This window comes from Parasteatoda tepidariorum, chromosome 7, assembly GCF_982258835.1.
Source record: "Parasteatoda tepidariorum strain Cologne lab strain chromosome 7, Ptep-v5.0, whole genome shotgun sequence".
Taxonomy (NCBI): Eukaryota; Metazoa; Arthropoda; class Arachnida; order Araneae; family Theridiidae; genus Parasteatoda; species Parasteatoda tepidariorum.
This window is the reverse complement of record NC_141761.1, coordinates 34335436-34355516: the sequence shown is the minus strand read 5'-3', so window position 1 is coordinate 34355516 and position 20081 is coordinate 34335436. Positions and strand designations below refer to the sequence as shown.

Sequence of the window (20081 nt, the reverse complement as noted above, 5' to 3'; positions counted from 1 at the left end):
TTATTTACTTAATTTAATAAAGATAAGAATTAAGATATTTAATTGTAAGATTTCTTTGAGGGACCATACAACAGTTGCCTGAAATGTTTGTAAACTTTTATTACTTCATTACTTATTTTTGCTGATTACTTTTTATTGTTACTTTTAAAATTTCCAATTATCTTTAATTGTTTTATGAAAAACTCAATATTATTTAAAGGCAAGGTTTTAAAAATGTATGAAGTGAGGGGCTTTCTCTATTATAAATGCAACAAATAATTTAATGTTATTCAAGTTTGTCATTCCAAAAAAATTATTCTTCTCTCAATGACTTGATTTAAAAACATTCAAAATAAATTGAATTATCTTAATTGTAATCTCTTAGATTTATCAAAGGTTATGAGTGAAGGGACCATTTAATAATTGACTTTTGTCAAAAATGTTTAGCTTCTACTCGTATTTTATGTGAAAATTATTTAAATTGTTTATAATTATTTTATTAAAGAAATACTGAACCAAGTAACAAATATTGAACTAAATACATATAACGAAAACATTGCCTACTCATATTTAACATTAAAATACAACCAAAATACAATATATTAATTTACATACATGTGAAGTTAGAAAATCTTTTATGAAGAAAAATAGGTGTAGGAAAGATATATGTAAAATTGTATTATAAAGGAAAGATGATGCAATTGGTGTTTCAGGTGGGCTAATTGAAATAGAAAGTAAAAATAGGATAAAAATCATTATAAAAATTTTATTTCATTGCAGACCTTGAGGTAAAATAAGAAGAATGTTATCCACTGAACTTATGAAGTACAATAATAAACTTTATGTAACATGATTAAGTATTGGCCATGGGACATAAATTCCCTGCAACCTGCCTAATCGAAAGCCAATTTAAAAGTCTTATTTAATCAACGCTTGGTAGGACAGGAGAGATCCATTATGCCGAAAGAAAAGCCAATTCAACCAACCTTACCTCATGTTGATATTTAAATAATTTGGTGAAAGATTTAAGGCTAAATAGTTTGTTGAAAATTAAAGTAAACCTGATAACGTGGAGGCTAATATTTACTGTGGTAGAAGAAAGAATTGTTAAAAATAGATTTTGATTTTCCGTTGTGATATTAAATAATAATTAGTTGTACACTTGCATGAAAAGTTAGATGTTATATTTATTGAGAATAAAAATATTCGCATCCGCTCTTTATAAAATTTATTAAATGATTTGTTTATTTAAAGAGGGAATAGAAATAATTAAATTTATGAAATATAAGAATTTTAAAGGCTTATTAATATGTATTGTTAACATGCATTTACATTACATATTAATTAGCATGTGTTAACATCACATGTATTTATTAGTTATGAATAATAAATTCTATAAATAATATCATAAAAGTGGTTCCAAAATTACGAAGAAAAAAATTATGATGAGCTATATAAACAGTTCTAGACTAAACGGATAAGAACGTTCTAAATTTATTAATTTTTAAATTATTAAATTCATGCAAATTTTTAAATTTGTGTTCGTGAGAAATATCTGAAGCATTAAGTAGTTTGATTTTCTTTTCTTTTTATTGAGTTGTGAATTATGAATCATTGTTCGAATTTTATATATTATTTTTTTCCTACCTGAAAGGTCAAGTCAGTTAATGAGATTGACCCCGCTACACGCCAGCCTGTGAACATGCATTCTGGTGCCTTACGTTTTGGAGAAATGGAACGTGATGCAATCTTAGCCCATGGTGCAATAGAGCTTACTATGGATAGATTATTCCATAGTAGTGATGAGTGTGTCGTAAGTTTCAAATATTTTTTGTCATGTAAATGTAAGCTGACGTATAATTCTTTTTTATTATAATTAAAAAAAGAGACTTATGATTGAAACCTTAAAGAGAAACTATTCCACAACCACGTAAGAAATTATGTAGCTTAAAAAACGTTTAAATTACTTTATTTTATTCTTAAAACTTGATCTAGGTCTAGTAGTCAGTATTCAAGTAAACAATGAAAGAATAAATAAGGAATATCCAGCTTCATCTACATGAAATTGCATAAGAATAAAAAAAAAAAAATTACAAGAAAAAAACATGTTAGGTATTTGGAAATATTAAACTTTCAAATAATGTCCAATGTAATTTAAGCCCTCTTTTTGAGCCTTTAAATTACAATGAAATTTTGGGGGGGGGGCACAGGTAAATTATTTGAACAGTAAGTTTTTTTTTCTCCCAAAATCATACTCTGAGCATAGAGCATAAGCAATTTACCTAATCTGTAAAATCAATACAAAGATAAGAAAGGTTATACAATTATTATTCAGTGATGTTAGCTTCTTAATTAAATTCTTCAGACTAAGCATTGTTCGTAACAGGATCAAAAGACCAAACATCATAAATTGAGACTGAGTTTATATCTTTGAATTATTATTAAAGATTTTTTTTTTTTTGTGTTTAATTTAAATCTTTGGAGAACTGAATTTTAAGTAGTAGTCAGTATTCAAGTAAACAATGTAAAAATAAATAAGGACTATCCAGCTTCATCTACATGAAATTGTATAAGAAGAAAAAAAATAAAATTACAAAAAAAACTTGTTAGGTATTTAAAAATATTAAACTTTCAAATAATGTCCAATGTAATAATGTAATTTAAGCCCTCTTTTTGAGCCTTTAAATTACAATGAAATTTTTGGGGGTCACAGGTAAATTATTTGGACAGTAAGGTTTTTTTCCCCAAAATCATACTCTGAGCATAGAGCATAAGTAATTTACCTAATCCAGGGCTGATAGTGCTCCTAAAAAAATACGGATTTTTCACTAACCATGATCCAGAAGTTTTCGGCGATCGAAGGTTCAGACGTTTCAAAAAATCTATGATCACAAAAATTTCTGGAAATCAAATTTTCAAAGGTAGAACTTAAAAACACAGTTTATTTTATTTGTTTGTAAGGGAGAGCCAGATACTTTATAAGCTTATATTCAAGATTAATATTCATTTTTTATCAGTAAATAGTTATTATAATCATAAACTCAAGAAAGAAAGACATTTTTGTAAATTTCAATTACTTCTCCAGGTCATCATAGGTATGTGTAAAATTTTAAATATATTTTAAGTAAATTAAGAAATATTGAGAAAAAGAAAAAAACCTTGTTTAAATTTTTTTCTTTCTAATTTTTCGATTTACACTTTATTTTTTTTATTCACAAAATTTTCCGGAATTTTGACTTGAGCTCACAATCATCCTGCTAATCTGTAAAATCAATACAAAGATAAGAAAAGTATACAATTATTATATATGTTAGCTTCTAAATTAAATTCATCAGACTAAGCATTGTTAATAACACAATCAAAAGATCAAACATCATAAATTGAGACTGAAAGAGAGAAAATTGATTCCCATGCTGAGTGTTTCATATATGTATAAAATATATTTTATAGGTAAGACTGAGAGTTATATCTTTGAAAAATTATTGAAGATTATTTTTTTGTATTTAATTTAAATCTTTGGAGAACTGAATTTTAAATTTGGTTAGAAATATGTTTTTAACAACTATGAATTTAGCAGGGCTGATTGTGCTCCGGAAAAAATCCTGAATTTTCGCTGACAGTGATCCGGAAGTTTCCAGAGATTGAAGGTCCAGACGTTTCAAAAAATCATTGATCACAGAAGTTTCCGGAAATCAAAGTTTCAAAGGTGGAACTTAAAAACACAGTTTATTTTATTTGTTTGTAAAGGGGAGCCAGAGAGATACTTTATAAGCTTATATTCATGATTAATATTTCAGTAAATTTATCAGTAAATAGCTGTTATAATCATAAACTCTAGAAAGAAAGACTGTAAATTTTAATTACCTCTCCAGGTCATCATAGGTGTGTGTAAATGGTATAGGTATGTGTAAAATTTTAAATATATTTTAAGTAAACTAAGAAATATTGAGAAAAAGAAGAAAAAAACCTTGTTTAAATTTTTTTTCATTTTAAACTTCTTTTTTTTTTTTTTTTTAAACAAGAAATTTTCTGGAATTTTGACTTGGGCTCACAATCACCCCTGATTTAGGGTTTGACTTAAGAACTGAATGCATACAAAATCCACTATTTTGAATCTTAAAACAGGGGACTCATACAATCAAAAATACTCTATGTATTCTTTGTAGACAATAAACACAGCTGAAGCTCTCATCATCTGACTGTAAAGTAAGTAATAATTTACTGCAACAGCCTGTTGTAGGTAATGGAAGTTAAGGCTCCTCAATTTTGTGACCAACACTGTGATAGTGGCAATGTTAACATTGCACGCAGGCTGCTTTTACTTCAATGATAAGCTGGTACCCATTGATTTGAAGCTGGGTGGGCTTCTAGCCGGCACTAGGGATTGAACACCAGTTCTTCATAACAACAGTTTCAGTGCCTTAACCACGGAACCATCAAGGCTCAGTTATAAAGAATAACTTTTTAAATTTGATGATAATGACAATTACTGACTGAACTAATGTTAATATAATGAAATGAAAACTAAGGTAGTTTTTTATGATTGATATTCTAGTGCAGGGGTGGCGAACCTTTATGCAACAACGTGCCATTTTTTTCAAAAAAACTGTTAATGAGGTCATAGACGTGCCTTCAAATAATTTTGACTTCGTGATTATTGGGAAAATAATAATGCTAAGTACTATCAAATCAAAACTCTATATTTACTATGAAAAAAAAATATTTTGCAATGTCTCAGTTATACACATAATTCAACTTAAAGTAACATCAGTGGGATGTGAATTCTGTTGTTGCAGATTAGATGACAAATAACTTATATTAGGCTGTAAGATTTTAGTTTAAGCAGGACTGTTAAATTTTTTTTGCTGGCTATTTATTATTACCTTGTTTTTTATGGTTATTAATTTATTTATTTTTTTTTTGGCATTAATTGTTAATTTGTTTTGTTAATAATTGTTTTTTTTTGTTTGTTTTTTCTGAACTTTAATTTAATTGTTAATATGCTTCATAGTTAACTTTGTGATCAATGGCATGCCCAGAATAGTGTGTCGCGTGCCATTGGTTCGCCATCCCTGTTCTAGTGAAATTAAAAATGTATATTTTTTGATGATATATGAGTTTTGTGAGTGTATTTATATGTGAAGCAATTGGGCACGTACTAAAATACTTTTTTTATCATAAGGTTACTGTATGTCCTAACTGCAGAGTTCTCTTACAACCTCTTCTGATGAACTATTCCATTGAGGAGAAAAATGAAGCCGAAGAACTAATAAATTTAGTAGAGGATTTAGATAGGTGCCCTCTATGTGACAACACTGCTTTTTGTGGAATTAAAATTCCTCATGTATTTGTCTACCTACTGTCAGAACTTTCAGCTCTTGGGATTAATGTAAAGTTCTCAGTATCAGATATTAATCCTGAGTTTTTATGATATGTTGCTGTGTATTTAATATTTTAAACATAGTTTTTTATTTATATTTGTTAAAGATTTTGCATTATGTTTTTAATTTTTTTTTAATGTCTTGGATATTGGACTGCAACAAAATTTAGCCCCATCGTAATACAGTGTTAGTCCTATGTCACTTCACATCGACACCTCCCCCGAAGCGTAGATAGACATGAAGTTTAACACTGCATTTTCATTTGAAACTGGAGTGACATATGTTTTCCCTTGAATTTTAATAACGAAATTTTTTTTAATATATTGAGGGCTTTATTTGGGTAGAAAATAATCGATTTGATTTAATAGCATCATTTATTTTTAGTTTTTGGCTTGTTAAATTGTAAAAAAAGATTATGTTTTTCGCTTTATTTTGTATTCGGTTGCGAAAGATGATAATTTTTATGGTTATTTCGTCATCATATGAAGTTGAACTAATCCACTTTTCGTCAAATTTTTTATTGGCTTAATTTTAATTTGTTAATGAAATCAAAATTAATTGAGTGAGATAAAAAGGCTGTTGAAGCTATTCATGTGGGTTTATAGTTCAGAAAATAATTAAAAATGTAAGCACAAAATAATAATAATGGAGATTCTTCTTCAAAAAAATGTTCTTTATCAGTTAAAGACTGCTTGGTTCTATGTAATATGTAACGAACGACTCATATGTATATCTCATGTGTTACAATAGTCTTATAAGAATCTTATTTTGAGAATATTTAATTTTTTCACAATTAGAATTTTAGAGAAAGATTAAGATATTCAGATAATATATAGACTTAATATGTTATGTTTTTTAAACAGTTTTTTTTGTAGAAATTATTGAATAATTATTATCCTATTATAAAATTTTCCATAAAAAGGAGATTCATATTATATTTTTTTGCATATAATAATAAAATAAACAAAGTTCTTAGTGAAAAAAAATTATGTTTTAAAGACAGTTTTGCTCATTTAAAATAAACTCAACACATACATTAAAAAAATACTTCTGTCAGTGCAAGTCTTATTTCAAGTGCCTCGAGACTACTTGGTACAGTATTAGATATGGTTCTAAAACTTAGCATTATAATTTTTGCATTTAGAATTTATTGTTATTTCAGATGGGGGAAAAAATTTCTCAAAATACATATTTTAATTCTGATAAAAAGTATTAAGAGCAATACTAAAGTTTCAATAATGTCTTTTAATCAAATATTATTGAATCAATGATAATCCATACAGAAATCATAATTCTGTAAAAAGTCAAAACAATCTTTCGAGACCGAAACTAATAACCAGTTCTTATCTTTTTTTTATGAATTTAATTGTCCTTAAACTAAAAATCGATAAGGCTATTGCATCAAATGGATTATTTCCTATTTAAACTTACTCTTTAATGTGATTAAATGAGCTATTGAATCATAAAAATATGACGAGAAACATGCATCACTTTGCGCTTAATGGGAAATGCCATATTAAGGATTGTGTTCAAGACAATGTTTGGAACACTGAGAGGAAGGGGATGATGGTACACGTCATGATCTACGTCATCACTAATCCTGTCTATACATAATGAAACTTGAGACTATTATGTCATCAAACCAAAAGAATATTGTTTTTTTTTTTAAAAACTTAAATTGGTTTTATTATGAAGTCACTATTGTTTGATACAAATTTTAAAAGCTAATGGATGTGTTGATGTTTTTTATGCTTCATAAATCAAAGTAAAGCTTTTAATCACTGTGTTTTAATGTGTTTATATTTATGTACAATTACGATAATTTACATATTTAAATGTTGATCCCAAATTGAAATCAGTGAAGGGTATTTTAAATAATAGCACAATTATTTCTCTGTTATTCAATGAAAACCAATTTTCAGTGGTGTAATTTATATACTAATTCCTCGTAACATGTAATTCCTTGTAATAAACATTATTTTCTTTTCACAAAATCAATTTTTCCAATTGTTATCACAAGTAAAGTGACAAATAGGATAAATTGCATATGTATTATTATATTACTGCCAGTGCTTTCTGTTTTTACCAGAATTAGGGCACTTCAATAAATAATCTACTGTGCAATTTTCAGTTCTTCAGTAATTTGAAGGGGGGGGGGGAATTATGCTTTTCTTAAAATTAATAAATAAATATGCTATTAAGAACAGTGGACATTTTTTTAAAAGGATGATTTTTGAAAAAAGGATTTATTCAGATTTATTCGCATGTCTTAAATTCTACTCTTGATCTTTATGAAAACTCTATAATATATTATTGTATTTATAATTATATTATAAATGAAAGCAAAGTATATTCCTACAATACACATAAGTCATCTCTTAGCAACAGAGTTAAAATCAAACTTGTCTACCTTAAAAGTGCCCAAAAATTAATGTCCTTCTTAAATACAACTCAATAAGTTTAAGATTATCAGAATGTCACAATTCATATCAAATGACAATTAAAGAGGACACAATTTACTAAATGACTTTTATTTTGATCTCGAAGATTTTTATCTCTTTGTGGTGATATTTTATGACAATTTTTTATGTGCCAAATGCTTTTGAAATGTCTTTGTCACACTGCTCTCTAAAGCAACAGTACTTTTTCAAAGCTTCTTTGTTGTCCTTCAAACACACAATTTTAGATGACCTATTAAATCTTATTTAGTGCATGTTGTTTCTGTATAAATACGAATCTATTATATAGATTTAAAAAAAAAGCTTATTAAGCATTGCTGATGTTTATTTAACTAAACTTCAGTTTTGAACTCTAATTGTGTTATTAATACAAATGAACCTGGAATATAGTGAACGGTTTTAGTGGTCCTGTCTGAACATTTATTTAGTACTAGCCGCCTGAGGCGGCCAGCTGTCCGCCACGCTAAAGGTTTTCACAAATAAAGTTTTTTAAAACATAGCAGGAAATCTGAAGATTAGTGGACAATTAAAGTGTTCCTGTCCTGCAATTTTGTCTTCATATCCAGATGAACAGCGACAAATATATCAAAGCGAAGCGTTCTATTTACGTATCGAATATGTTGCCACATTTTTAATACAAAAGTTAAACTTTTCTCCACTTTCATAAATGTAAACTAATGCGAACCTTACAATTAAATAATTAATTCCTTCGTATATTATTGGTTTAAGTTGTCGAAAATTAATATTTCAATTGTAAGGTTCGCATTAGCATACATTTATAAGAGTGGAGAAAAATATATGCATTTTTTAATAGTTTTTTGAATATGGCTCTTTGAAGACGAAAAAGCATAGATTTTCTTACAAAATGACTGATAACTAAAAAACTAATCCAAATTTTTGAAAAAGAAAAAAAATACTACTTCATTATGTCAAAACACAATTATCTGCCGAGTTTCGTGCCTGGGCGAGGCTTCTGGGGCGATATATTGTGATTACAGGCACGCACACAGCCACGTTTATTATTATGTATAGATAAAAGAATTGTAATATAAAATAGATATGTTATTTCAGACCCTCGTGGTGAACAACTAAAATATTGATCGTTTATGAGATTTTTAGTTTATACGATAAATAAAAATGGCTTTTATTTAAAACTGATGTAATACACATCATAGAAGACTGTTTAAAATTAGTTATTTTGTTGGAATGAATTATAGGACTAGTACCAAAAATAAATTTTTAGTCATGCTTATTCAGGATTGGTTTCTTAACGCACATTTCTTGCAAAAATGTTTTTTTTTCTTTCGACGATTTAGAAATATACTATACAGTTCTCAAATCAATGCTGTTAATATAACAGGGATGAGAGTAGTCAGAAAGTAAAAAAGAGGAAATCCAAGAATATATATATATATATATATATGTAAAATGATGCAGTCGGACCGAGCAGGAAAACAGACACAGGATTTTAATTAAATCAGAGTAACGTTTATTTGATCATTCTTAGTTGAGTGGGAGCGAAAAAGTGATGTTTACTCCATCAGCAAACAGTCTTTCTGGTAGGGAAAATCTTGCAAAAAATCCTAAAATGTCTATATTTAGGGAAAAGAGGGAAAACTCAGAAATTACTATTGGTTAATTAAATATATCACGCGATTCTCACAAGGCTTAAAAGGAAAAATATCTTTATTTAAATTTATGTATAGTTGGCTAAAAATAGATTTAGAAACAGGATGTGGTTTCTTTAAAAGTATCATAAAGTGCTTCGATTCGAAGAATTAAGTAGTAATAAATTAGGAGTTGTTTTATAACGAAGAAACTAACATAAAAAGATTAATTGAAGCTTTTTATGTTACAAAATCCATTGGGGTTTCCCCGCGCAGGTTCGAATCCTGCCGGCTTGTAAAATGATGCAGTCGGACCGAGCAGGAAAACAGACACAGGATTTTAATTAAATCAGAGTAACGTTTATTTGATCATTCTTAGTTGAGTGGGAGCGAAAAAGTGATGTTTACTCCAGCAAACAGTCTTTCTGGTAGGGAAAATCTTGCAAAAAATCCTAAAATGTCTATATTTAGGGAAAAGAGGGAAAACTCAGAAATTACTATTGGTTAATTAAATATATCACGCGATTCTCACAAGGCTTAAAAGGAAAAATATCTTTATTTAAATTTATGTATAGTTGGCTAAAAATAGATTTAGAAACAGGATGTGGTTTCTTTAAAAGTATCATAAAGTGCTTCGATTCGAAGAATTAAGTAGTAATAAATTAGGAGTTGTTTTATAACGAAGAAACTAACATAAAAAGATTAATTGAAGCTTTTTATGTTACAAAATCCATTGGGGTTTCCCCGCGCAGGTTCGAATCCTGCCGGCTTGTAAAATGATGCAGTCGGACCGAGCAGGAAAACAGACACAGGATTTTAATTAAATCAGAGTAACGTTTATTTGATCATTCTTAGTTGAGTGGGAGCGAAAAAGTGATGTTTACTCCAGCAAACAGTCTTTCTGGTAGGGAAAATCTTGCAAAAAATCCTAAAATGTCTATATTTAGGGAAAAGAGGGAAAACTCAGAAATTACTATTGGTTAATTAAATATATCACGCGATTCTCACAAGGCTTAAAAGGAAAAATATCTTTATTTAAATTTATGTATAGTTGGCTAAAAATAGATTTAGAAACAGGATGTGGTTTCTTTAAAAGTATCATAAAGTGCTTCGATTCGAAGAATTAAGTAGTAATAAATTAGGAGTTGTTTTATAACGAAGAAACTAACATAAAAAGATTAATTGAAGCTTTTTATGTTACAAAATCCATTGGGGTTTCCCCGCGCAGGTTCGAATCCTGCCGGCTTGTAAAATGATGCAGTCGGACCGAGCAGGAAAACAGACACAGGATTTTAATTAAATCAGAGTAACGTTTATTTGATCATTCTTAGTTGAGTGGGAGCGAAAAAGTGATGTTTACTCCAGCAAACAGTCTTTCTGGTAGGGAAAATCTTGCAAAAAATCCTAAAATGTCTATATTTAGGGAAAAGAGGGAAAACTCAGAAATTACTATTGGTTAATTAAATATATCACGCGATTCTCACAAGGCTTAAAAGGAAAAATATCTTTATTTAAATTTATGTATAGTTGGCTAAAAATAGATTTAGAAACAGGATGTGGTTTCTTTAAAAGTATCATAAAGTGCTTCGATTCGAAGAATTAAGTAGTAATAAATTAGGAGTTGTTTTATAACGAAGAAACTAACATAAAAAGATTAATTGAAGCTTTTTATGTTACAAAATCCATTGGGGTTTCCCCGCGCAGGTTCGAATCCTGCCGGCTTGTAAAATGATGCAGTCGGACCGAGCAGGAAAACAGACACAGGATTTTAATTAAATCAGAGTAACGTTTATTTGATCATTCTTAGTTGAGTGGGAGCGAAAAAGTGATGTTTACTCCAGCAAACAGTCTTTCTGGTAGGGAAAATCTTGCAAAAAATCCTAAAATGTCTATATTTAGGGAAAAGAGGGAAAACTCAGAAATTACTATTGGTTAATTAAATATATCACGCGATTCTCACAAGGCTTAAAAGGAAAAATATCTTTATTTAAATTTATGTATAGTTGGCTAAAAATAGATTTAGAAACAGGATGTGGTTTCTTTAAAAGTATCATAAAGTGCTTCGATTCGAAGAATTAAGTAGTAATAAATTAGGAGTTGTTTTATAACGAAGAAACTAACATAAAAAGATTAATTGAAGCTTTTTATGTTACAAAATCCATTGGGGTTTCCCCGCGCAGGTTCGAATCCTGCCGGCTTGTAAAATGATGCAGTCGGACCGAGCAGGAAAACAGACACAGGATTTTAATTAAATCAGAGTAACGTTTATTTGATCATTCTTAGTTGAGTGGGAGCGAAAAAGTGATGTTTACTCCAGCAAACAGTCTTTCTGGTAGGGAAAATCTTGCAAAAAATCCTAAAATGTCTATATTTAGGGAAAAGAGGGAAAACTCAGAAATTACTATTGGTTAATTAAATATATCACGCGATTCTCACAAGGCTTAAAAGGAAAAATATCTTTATTTAAATTTATGTATAGTTGGCTAAAAATAGATTTAGAAACAGGATGTGGTTTCTTTAAAAGTATCATAAAGTGCTTCGATTCGAAGAATTAAGTAGTAATAAATTAGGAGTTGTTTTATAACGAAGAAACTAACATAAAAAGATTAATTGAAGCTTTTTATGTTACAAAATCCATTGGGGTTTCCCCGCGCAGGTTCGAATCCTGCCGGCTTGTAAAATGATGCAGTCGGACCGAGCAGGAAAACAGACACAGGATTTTAATTAAATCAGAGTAACGTTTATTTGATCATTCTTAGTTGAGTGGGAGCGAAAAAGTGATGTTTACTCCAGCAAACAGTCTTTCTGGTAGGGAAAATCTTGCAAAAAATCCTAAAATGTCTATATTTAGGGAAAAGAGGGAAAACTCAGAAATTACTATTGGTTAATTAAATATATCACGCGATTCTCACAAGGCTTAAAAGGAAAAATATCTTTATTTAAATTTATGTATAGTTGGCTAAAAATAGATTTAGAAACAGGATGTGGTTTCTTTAAAAGTATCATAAAGTGCTTCGATTCGAAGAATTAAGTAGTAATAAATTAGGAGTTGTTTTATAACGAAGAAACTAACATAAAAAGATTAATTGAAGCTTTTTATGTTACATATATATATATATATATATATATATATATATATATATATATATATATATATATATATATATAGAAAAATCGCACTTTTTTTGTCAAATTTTTGTTTAAACTTGTAATCCATGTGATTATAAATCCCGATATGAGGCTTTTAAATCACGTGAATGTGAAACTCTACATCGAATTTAAAAAATGCGAAAATACAAATTATGATGAGTAATTTTTAGATCAAGATGCATAATTTTAAAATCGCGCGATATTACAACCGCAAAAACGAATCACGACATTGGATTTTAAGCTCGCGTAGCTACATAGGGTTTTAAAAGCTCGTAAATACATATCGCGATATTGGTTTTTTAAATCTCGTAAATAAGAATCGCAATGTACAATATTTAAATGGCCTGAATAGAATCGCAACGTTCAACTTTTAAATCAGGTAAATACGAAAATCGATGTTTGATAATAAAATCGCGATTTTAAAAATGCAAAAATTCAAAACACGATATTAGATTTTTAAATCACGTAAATACGAGTCATAATGTACGATATTTAAAAAGCGTAAATAAGAATTGCAATGCGCAACTTTTAAATCAGGTAAATACGAAAATCGATGATTGATAATAAAATCGCGTGAATAAAAATCGAGATATTTGCAGAGTCTGGACTTGGGATTTCTAAAAGGCTTGTTTGAATTGTTTTTTGTTTACACTATAAATAAAAATTTACAAGATTAATTGAATGAGCAAATAAATATTTTCACCACAAATCCACCTCTATTTTTTTTCGCTTTTTTTGTTTGCTTTCTCTCCAGAATACAAGAAGCAGCGACGTCTAAATTACGAAAATACGAGCTATCGCGCCGACGGATAAAAAATACGAAAAATCTTATTTTCTGTGCGTGAAATCGGAGAAAATAGCTAATATAAGTAAGCATGCGGAAGGATTAGCAGCTAGGACGTAGTTTGAATTTTCTGTTTTTCTTTGAAAATCGTAAATAAATATAATAATTTGACTTCAACGACTGAATTTTTTTTTAAAAAAAAAACGGGATATTTATAAATAAATTTAAAAAAAATAACGAAACTTTTAGAGAATCTGAGTTTTTGATAAAAAGGCTGAAATTCGAGAGACAAAAGCGAAAAAAATCTCATCCCCGTATAAAGGTCAACCAGTTTTATCCCAAGGAAATGATTTTTAGAGAAACTTCAGAGGGAGGAATGAGGACTTCAATAATTTCGCTCCGCGGAAAATTAAATTCCTCATAAAATATTTTAACTTGTGCAAAAAAAAATTTCAGCGGAAATTAGCGGGAAAAATGGAAAAATCTGAGAAAAAGCGGAAATCCGCGAATCCGCGGAAGAATCTCATCCCTGATATAAGTAATGCAAGCCAATGACTTATGACTTGATCCTTCTGGAACTCTTTTCTGCTTTCGGTTTTTAGTTATAATAGTTTTGATATTTTAAATAAAATTATACTATTGCACTATTATAGAAATTACTAATGTGACATTGCATTGCTGCTTTTTTGTGACTAGTCAATGTAAATTGCAGCATTCACCTTGGTACTCTGCCAGCGGTTCCCAAAAGGATTACAAGGGCTCCAAAAGTTAGAATTTTTTTCTAACCAGAAATGATTATATTTAATATCCAATCAACAATTCATAATTTGTTTAATATTTCGGTTGTTTTCATGAAATTATTTATGTAAAATACCAAAGAAAAAAAACATTTTTTTCCAATAGCACTGTTTCGAATAAATCATGAAAAAAATATGCATTTATAAAAAATTCATTATTTCTCATCAAGCTTTTTTCAAAAAATAAAACAATGGGATTAAGTTTCTCTGATTACTATTCTCAACATTTATAAAAGTTATTTTTTTTAGCTTATGTATATACCAAGAACAAATTCTTAATATTGAAAATGTCACTCTTCACATAATATATTTTTAAATTAATAGTCCTCTTTTTTTTGTTAGTATATTCTCAGCTACTAATAAGCTTTTTTTATATAATGCTGCAGTGTTCGATCATTTCTTAACAGAAAAATTCAGGAACCACTGCCCTATGCTATTTATTTGCTATTGCTATGCTATATATTCCTTAAGATTATACATTATTATTTCATTACATTATCCCATTAATATTATGAATAATTTTCCTTCAGATTTGTTATTACTTTTTACTGTGATAACCTTGTGATTGTATAAATATGCAATGTTTTTAAATTTGTTCAGATTATATATATTAATGAAATAAAAGTACCTCTATGATTTTTATATAATTTTAGTTCTTATTTGCAATTATAAAATTAAAATAAAACCCAAGCTGCAGCCAGAGAGTGAGACCATCAAGCAGGCTTCCTCTGAAATGTGTCAATATCTTTCTTCCAGAACGGTAGTTTCCAACTTACATCAGGCCGGGAGCCGCAATTAAAACGCCAGTCAAATGGCGGGCCACAACTTTGTCAACATTTTATATAGGACTCTTATGTTTGAAGGAACATTAAATATTACTGTCAGATTTATATCAAATTGTACAAAACAAACGTATTGAATTACAAATTAAAATGAGAAGTGGATTTTTAAGCAACATACAGGATTAATTTTGTATTTGAATAAATATTTTCTTGGTTACAAAACCTGAGAAAAAAAATTTTTTGCTCCTTTGGTATGTTAAATTTCACTGAAACGATGAAATTAGTTTTTTTTGAACGAAAGAAAAGTATTATAAACCCATATGGATTTTTTACAAAAATTGTCCGCAAAAAATGACAACTAATATATTTTAGTTTGCGGGCCACAAAAAACGATTTGTGGGTCGCTAGTTTGTAACCACTGTTCTAGAAAATTAAGTTAATCTTTTAAATTATAAATATATTTTAATGGTTTCTAATATTACAGATAAGAAGAGAGAGAGACTGGTAAGTGGCATTTTAGTGAACTTGAGTAAACAAGCTTTCAGGTTTTTGACTTGTTTTTATGGAGAATTTTGAATGGTTTTCAATTAATATTATTTCGTTAAAAAAAATTTTTTAAAAAGCATATATTTAAGCAGGGCTGATTGTGCTCCGGAAAAAATCCGGATTTTTCGCTAACAGTGATCCGGAGATCGAAGGTCCAGATGTTTCAAAAAATCATTGATCACAGAAGTTTAAGGAAATCAAATTTTCAAAGGTGGAACTTAAAAACACAGTTTATTTTATTTGTTTGTAAGGGAGAGTCAGAGAAATACTTTATTAGCTTATATTCATGATATAATATTCATTTTTTATCAGTAAATAGTTGTTATAATCATAAACTCAAGAAAGGAAGACATATTTGTAAATTTTAATTACTTCTCCGGGTCATCATAGGTATGTGTAAATGGTACAGGTATGTGTAAAAATTTAAATATATTTTAAGTAAACTAAGAAATATTGAGAAAAAGGAAAAAACCTTGTTTAAATTTTTTTTCAATTTAAACTGTTTTTTTTTTTTTTTTTTTTTCTTCTGTTTTTTTTAAACTCAAGAAGATTTCCGGAATTCTGACTTGAGCTCACAATCACCCCTGTTTAAGATAATCATGAAATAAAATTTTAGCAACCTCAATTTGGGACACAGGCTTCAAGTTTTGCCTTGTTAATTCAAAAACTGTCCAAAAAGGATTTAGAAGCAGCGTGAGCTCAACATTCGCTGAGTAATTGTTGAGTATTTATCATTTAAATTGGTTTAAAAAAGAATTCTTTTAATTAGTGCTGCTTGTGGTCAAAATGTTATTTTGTTGCATCTGAAGTTATGTCTAAGACTAAATAAAAGTATTTTTTTAATTTTAATACAAAAAATATCTATAGCTGTTGAAACACATAAATTATTTCCAATTTTTTCATAGAAAATGAGCAGTCGTTTCATGAAAAAATTAAATTTATAAAATTGTTTAAAAAACTTTTTGGCAATCGAAAAAAGATTATGGTATCTTTCACGATCATGATTTGTTAAGTGGCTCTCATTTCTCATAATTTAGATTACCAATTCACAAATTTCTGGCATTGAACAGCCAATCTACTTAGTGAATATGCTTTATTTATTTTCATCTTTTTAGCATTTAATCTAAAAAACGAGAACACTTTGTTTATATAACCAATTAACATTCACCTTAGAGGAGAATTTTTTTAGCGAAAGTAATTTGCATTTGTGCAAACCTCTCGTAGTTACCCCGATGCCAATGGAGCTCTAATCTGTCTTTACCAAAGTATAAATTGCACAAGGGCGGCGCCAGTAGGGGGGCAGGAGCACCCCCGTCGGGAAAATAGTCTGGTCACATTTTTTTTTCTAAAAAAATGTCAAAAATTCATTTACAAATGCCTAATAAAAATTTTTGTAGTTGGCTTTTTATTTATTTATTTTTAAGAATTAGTAACAAAATTTAGTAAAATATATTGTAAATTCTGTGTAATTGTAGTTTCACTGCACTACTCTTAACTTTGCTCATACATTGTTTGCTCATCGATTAGACATGGTTGAACTTTTCGAAGACCCATAGAAATCCTTTCCCCTCAAACACATCTTGATTTTCTTTGAAACTTATCTTTCTAACTGCTATTCTTTTTTCTCGAGAACTGAGGAGGGGATAGATAATCACCCCTGTTTACTGGGAGAATAACTGACAAAAGCCTGAAGGACAGAGAGAGAGAGGCAGGTCCTCTTAACAAATTCTTTTTTATGTAACATGTTTATTAATGGTTTATGGGATCACATAATTGCTTTGTGAAATTTTCGAGCAAAATGAAAATAAAAGAATAAAATAAAAAAAATTCAGTTTTAATTTTTTCATTTTTGTTAATACTTTTAAATGAGAAAAATCATTTACTTATTCGGATTCAAGGTTTATATTTTAATCAACGCATTAAATAAGCAGTCGGAAAAAAAAGAAAAACAAGCAGTAACAAAATATTTGTAATTTATTTTAATTTTTTTGGCAGATTTAATTTATTATTATTTTTTTTTTATCATTTTCTTAGTAGTAAAAAGATTGTTGATTGATTCAGAGAAACAATTAAACTGTCCGTATTCAATATCTTAAAATATATCTTAATCAACATAATAGATTCTCATTGACTTATTTTATGTACAGTGTATGAAATGGAAAAAGGGAACACCTTGATTAACTTTTGATTTAATCGTATATTCACGTATAAAGAGTCAATACCATATTTTTACGAGAAAGAGCACTAAAGCGCATTTTGTTCAGGATAAACATGCAAGTTTGTCAAAAGTTTAGTTTTAGGTTTTTAATTTTCAAAATGCGGAAACAGCCGCAATCTGGAAGATGATAGTGTCCAAAGTTATGGCAAAAAGAGAGATGGAAAGTTTGGGTCCTTTAATTTTAACTTCATACTTCGATTATTGCGCATTATCTCGAGAACTTCTTGAGTGTATTGAAAAATGTATACATTAAATTACAAAAAAAAAAAAAAATAATAATGCACAAATTTTTAAGCAAAAATAATTTTAAATAATTATTTGTTATTTTTTACTAGTTTATTAAATAATAATAAAATATATTGAATTGTATGCTCTACATATTTTTACATCCTTTTAATTTCAAAACACAAACTTTCAGAGCAATCGATCGATTAGTTTCTGAGTTCAAATTTTAAAAACGTCGGTTTGTTTAAATTTCATTTATCTTTAATTATTCAATCAATTTTATTCAAATTTTGTATTTTACAATTTAAAATTACCTTCCACAAAATAATATAAAAATTTGTATATCTTGCTATTTTATTTTATTCTATCCGTCGTTGAACAGCTGATCTAATTTTCGGGTTTACGACTACTAAAGTTTAACTCCGTAGCCTTGTAATTTTGAACCAGAGCCGTTTTTAAGGATGGGCCCTGGCCCAGGGCCCCGAGTTCTGATGGGGCCCCCGAAAAGTCTAAAATCTCATTGCATTAATTGTTTTTTTTTTTTTTTTTTTAAATTCTAACTCATTTATTATTTATAACTCAAGAGGGCCACCAGATCCCACTTTTTCTTCTTTTTTTAAAGTTTTATTCAGATTATTTTTTCTTTTTTACATAGTTGAATGCCTTTCAAAATCTAATCGAAGTGCTTACAAACATAAAATAATTGTTATTCTTCACTTTTCTAACCAAAAGAGCAATAAAACGCTTTTTCTACTGATGAAAATATCCCCACTTTCGTAGCTACCACCCACAGAGTTGTTAAATAGCCTCCTCACTTTACACTGTGAGAATATGTTTTTAGCTTCTTGATATTGCCTAGGGGCTCTTTTCTCCTAACTTCGGAAATATCAGATATCCACAGAAACACCCTTTTGTTTGATTTCTGGTCATAAATTTCTAAGAAGAAAACATTTCTAGGGCTGTAGATAGGGGGAGGGTCTTGTTAGAAACTGTCTTGAGATTTCCATACTGTCCTTAAATTGGGACTCGTTCCATTCGAATTTTTCTCTCTTACAAAATTTAGAAGATATTTTTTCTAATTTATTATAAAAGCTTTCTTTCCTTTAATCATCCTAAATGTTTCAACTAGCATAATTGTTTACTTTATTTAATTATTGTAGTTGATTTAATTCTGTTATTTTTCAAATCAATCGTAAGAGAATGAAATAGGAATTTCTATATCAACTTTTTGTAGGATATTAAGAAGACATAAATCTTTCACATGGAATTAAGCAAATGTTTCTAGTAAATCAATTTTGGTAAATCAATCAAAACGTGAAAGATTTGAGCAGTTTTTTATATATACATTGAGATTTTTTTGTTTTGTTTATTTATTTAAATGGCGGGCCACTATTCAGTTCCCTCTTTGACTGGCATGTTTGCCAAAACTCTTGATTTGGTCTGTTCCGGATAAAATTGATATAACAAATGTAATTTAATTTTAATTTTACTTACTGCTAATAGACAGAAACAACATATGATTTTGTTTAATAGAGCATTGAAATCAAATGATCATCAGCTAAAAAAATGTTAAAACATGAGAAAAAAATTGTCTAAAACTCCTGTATGATCAAATTTCCCATGTGTCCCCTAAATATGAAATATGTTTAATTTGTAATATTATAGTTCGTACACGAAATTAATTAATTTAGTTAGCTTAAGATTTTATTGATCATTCTATTTTTAATTCCTTTTTGTTGTTATTATGTGTTTAAAGTTAATAAGGCTTTTAAATTTCCTAATCAAAGTCGAAGCAATTTCTTAAAGTTATAAATCGAAACTATATATAAAAATTTGACAGCTTTGTTTTTATTTTAACAGTGTGCATTTAATTTAATGAAATAAAAATAAATAAAGAAGTGGAAAAAACGTAAATAAATGACTGAATAAAAAAAAAAAAAAACTTCGTTGTCATATCATCTTTTGAATAATTTGAGTATTAATAAGTTATATAAAAATAAGCAAATTTTTAGTTTAAAAGGTAAAAAAAAAATTTGATTTGTTTAAAAGGTAATTATGCTCCATCATTCGATTATGAGACTATTTAATATCTGTTCCTAAGGATCAGAATTCTTTTTCATTTTACTTTATTGTAAAAATGATATATACTTAAT

The 20081-nt window shown here is 28.4% G+C and overlaps 1 protein-coding gene across 2 annotated transcripts in view; it reads left to right on the top strand.

The window, feature by feature from the left end:
- Positions 1–7354, top strand: part of LOC107441938 (DNA-directed RNA polymerase I subunit RPA2) — a 79620-nt gene extending 72266 nt beyond the window's left edge. For both annotated transcript variants that reach the window (XM_043048096.3, XM_043048094.3), the window contains 2 exons: positions 1634–1792; positions 5162–7354. In XM_043048096.3, coding sequence (XP_042904030.2) covers positions 1634–1792; positions 5162–5410 — 408 coding nt within the window. In that variant the 3' untranslated portion in view covers positions 5411–7354. The remainder of the gene's footprint in view (positions 1–1633; positions 1793–5161) is intronic.
- The last annotated feature ends 12727 nt before the right edge of the window (positions 7355–20081 follow it).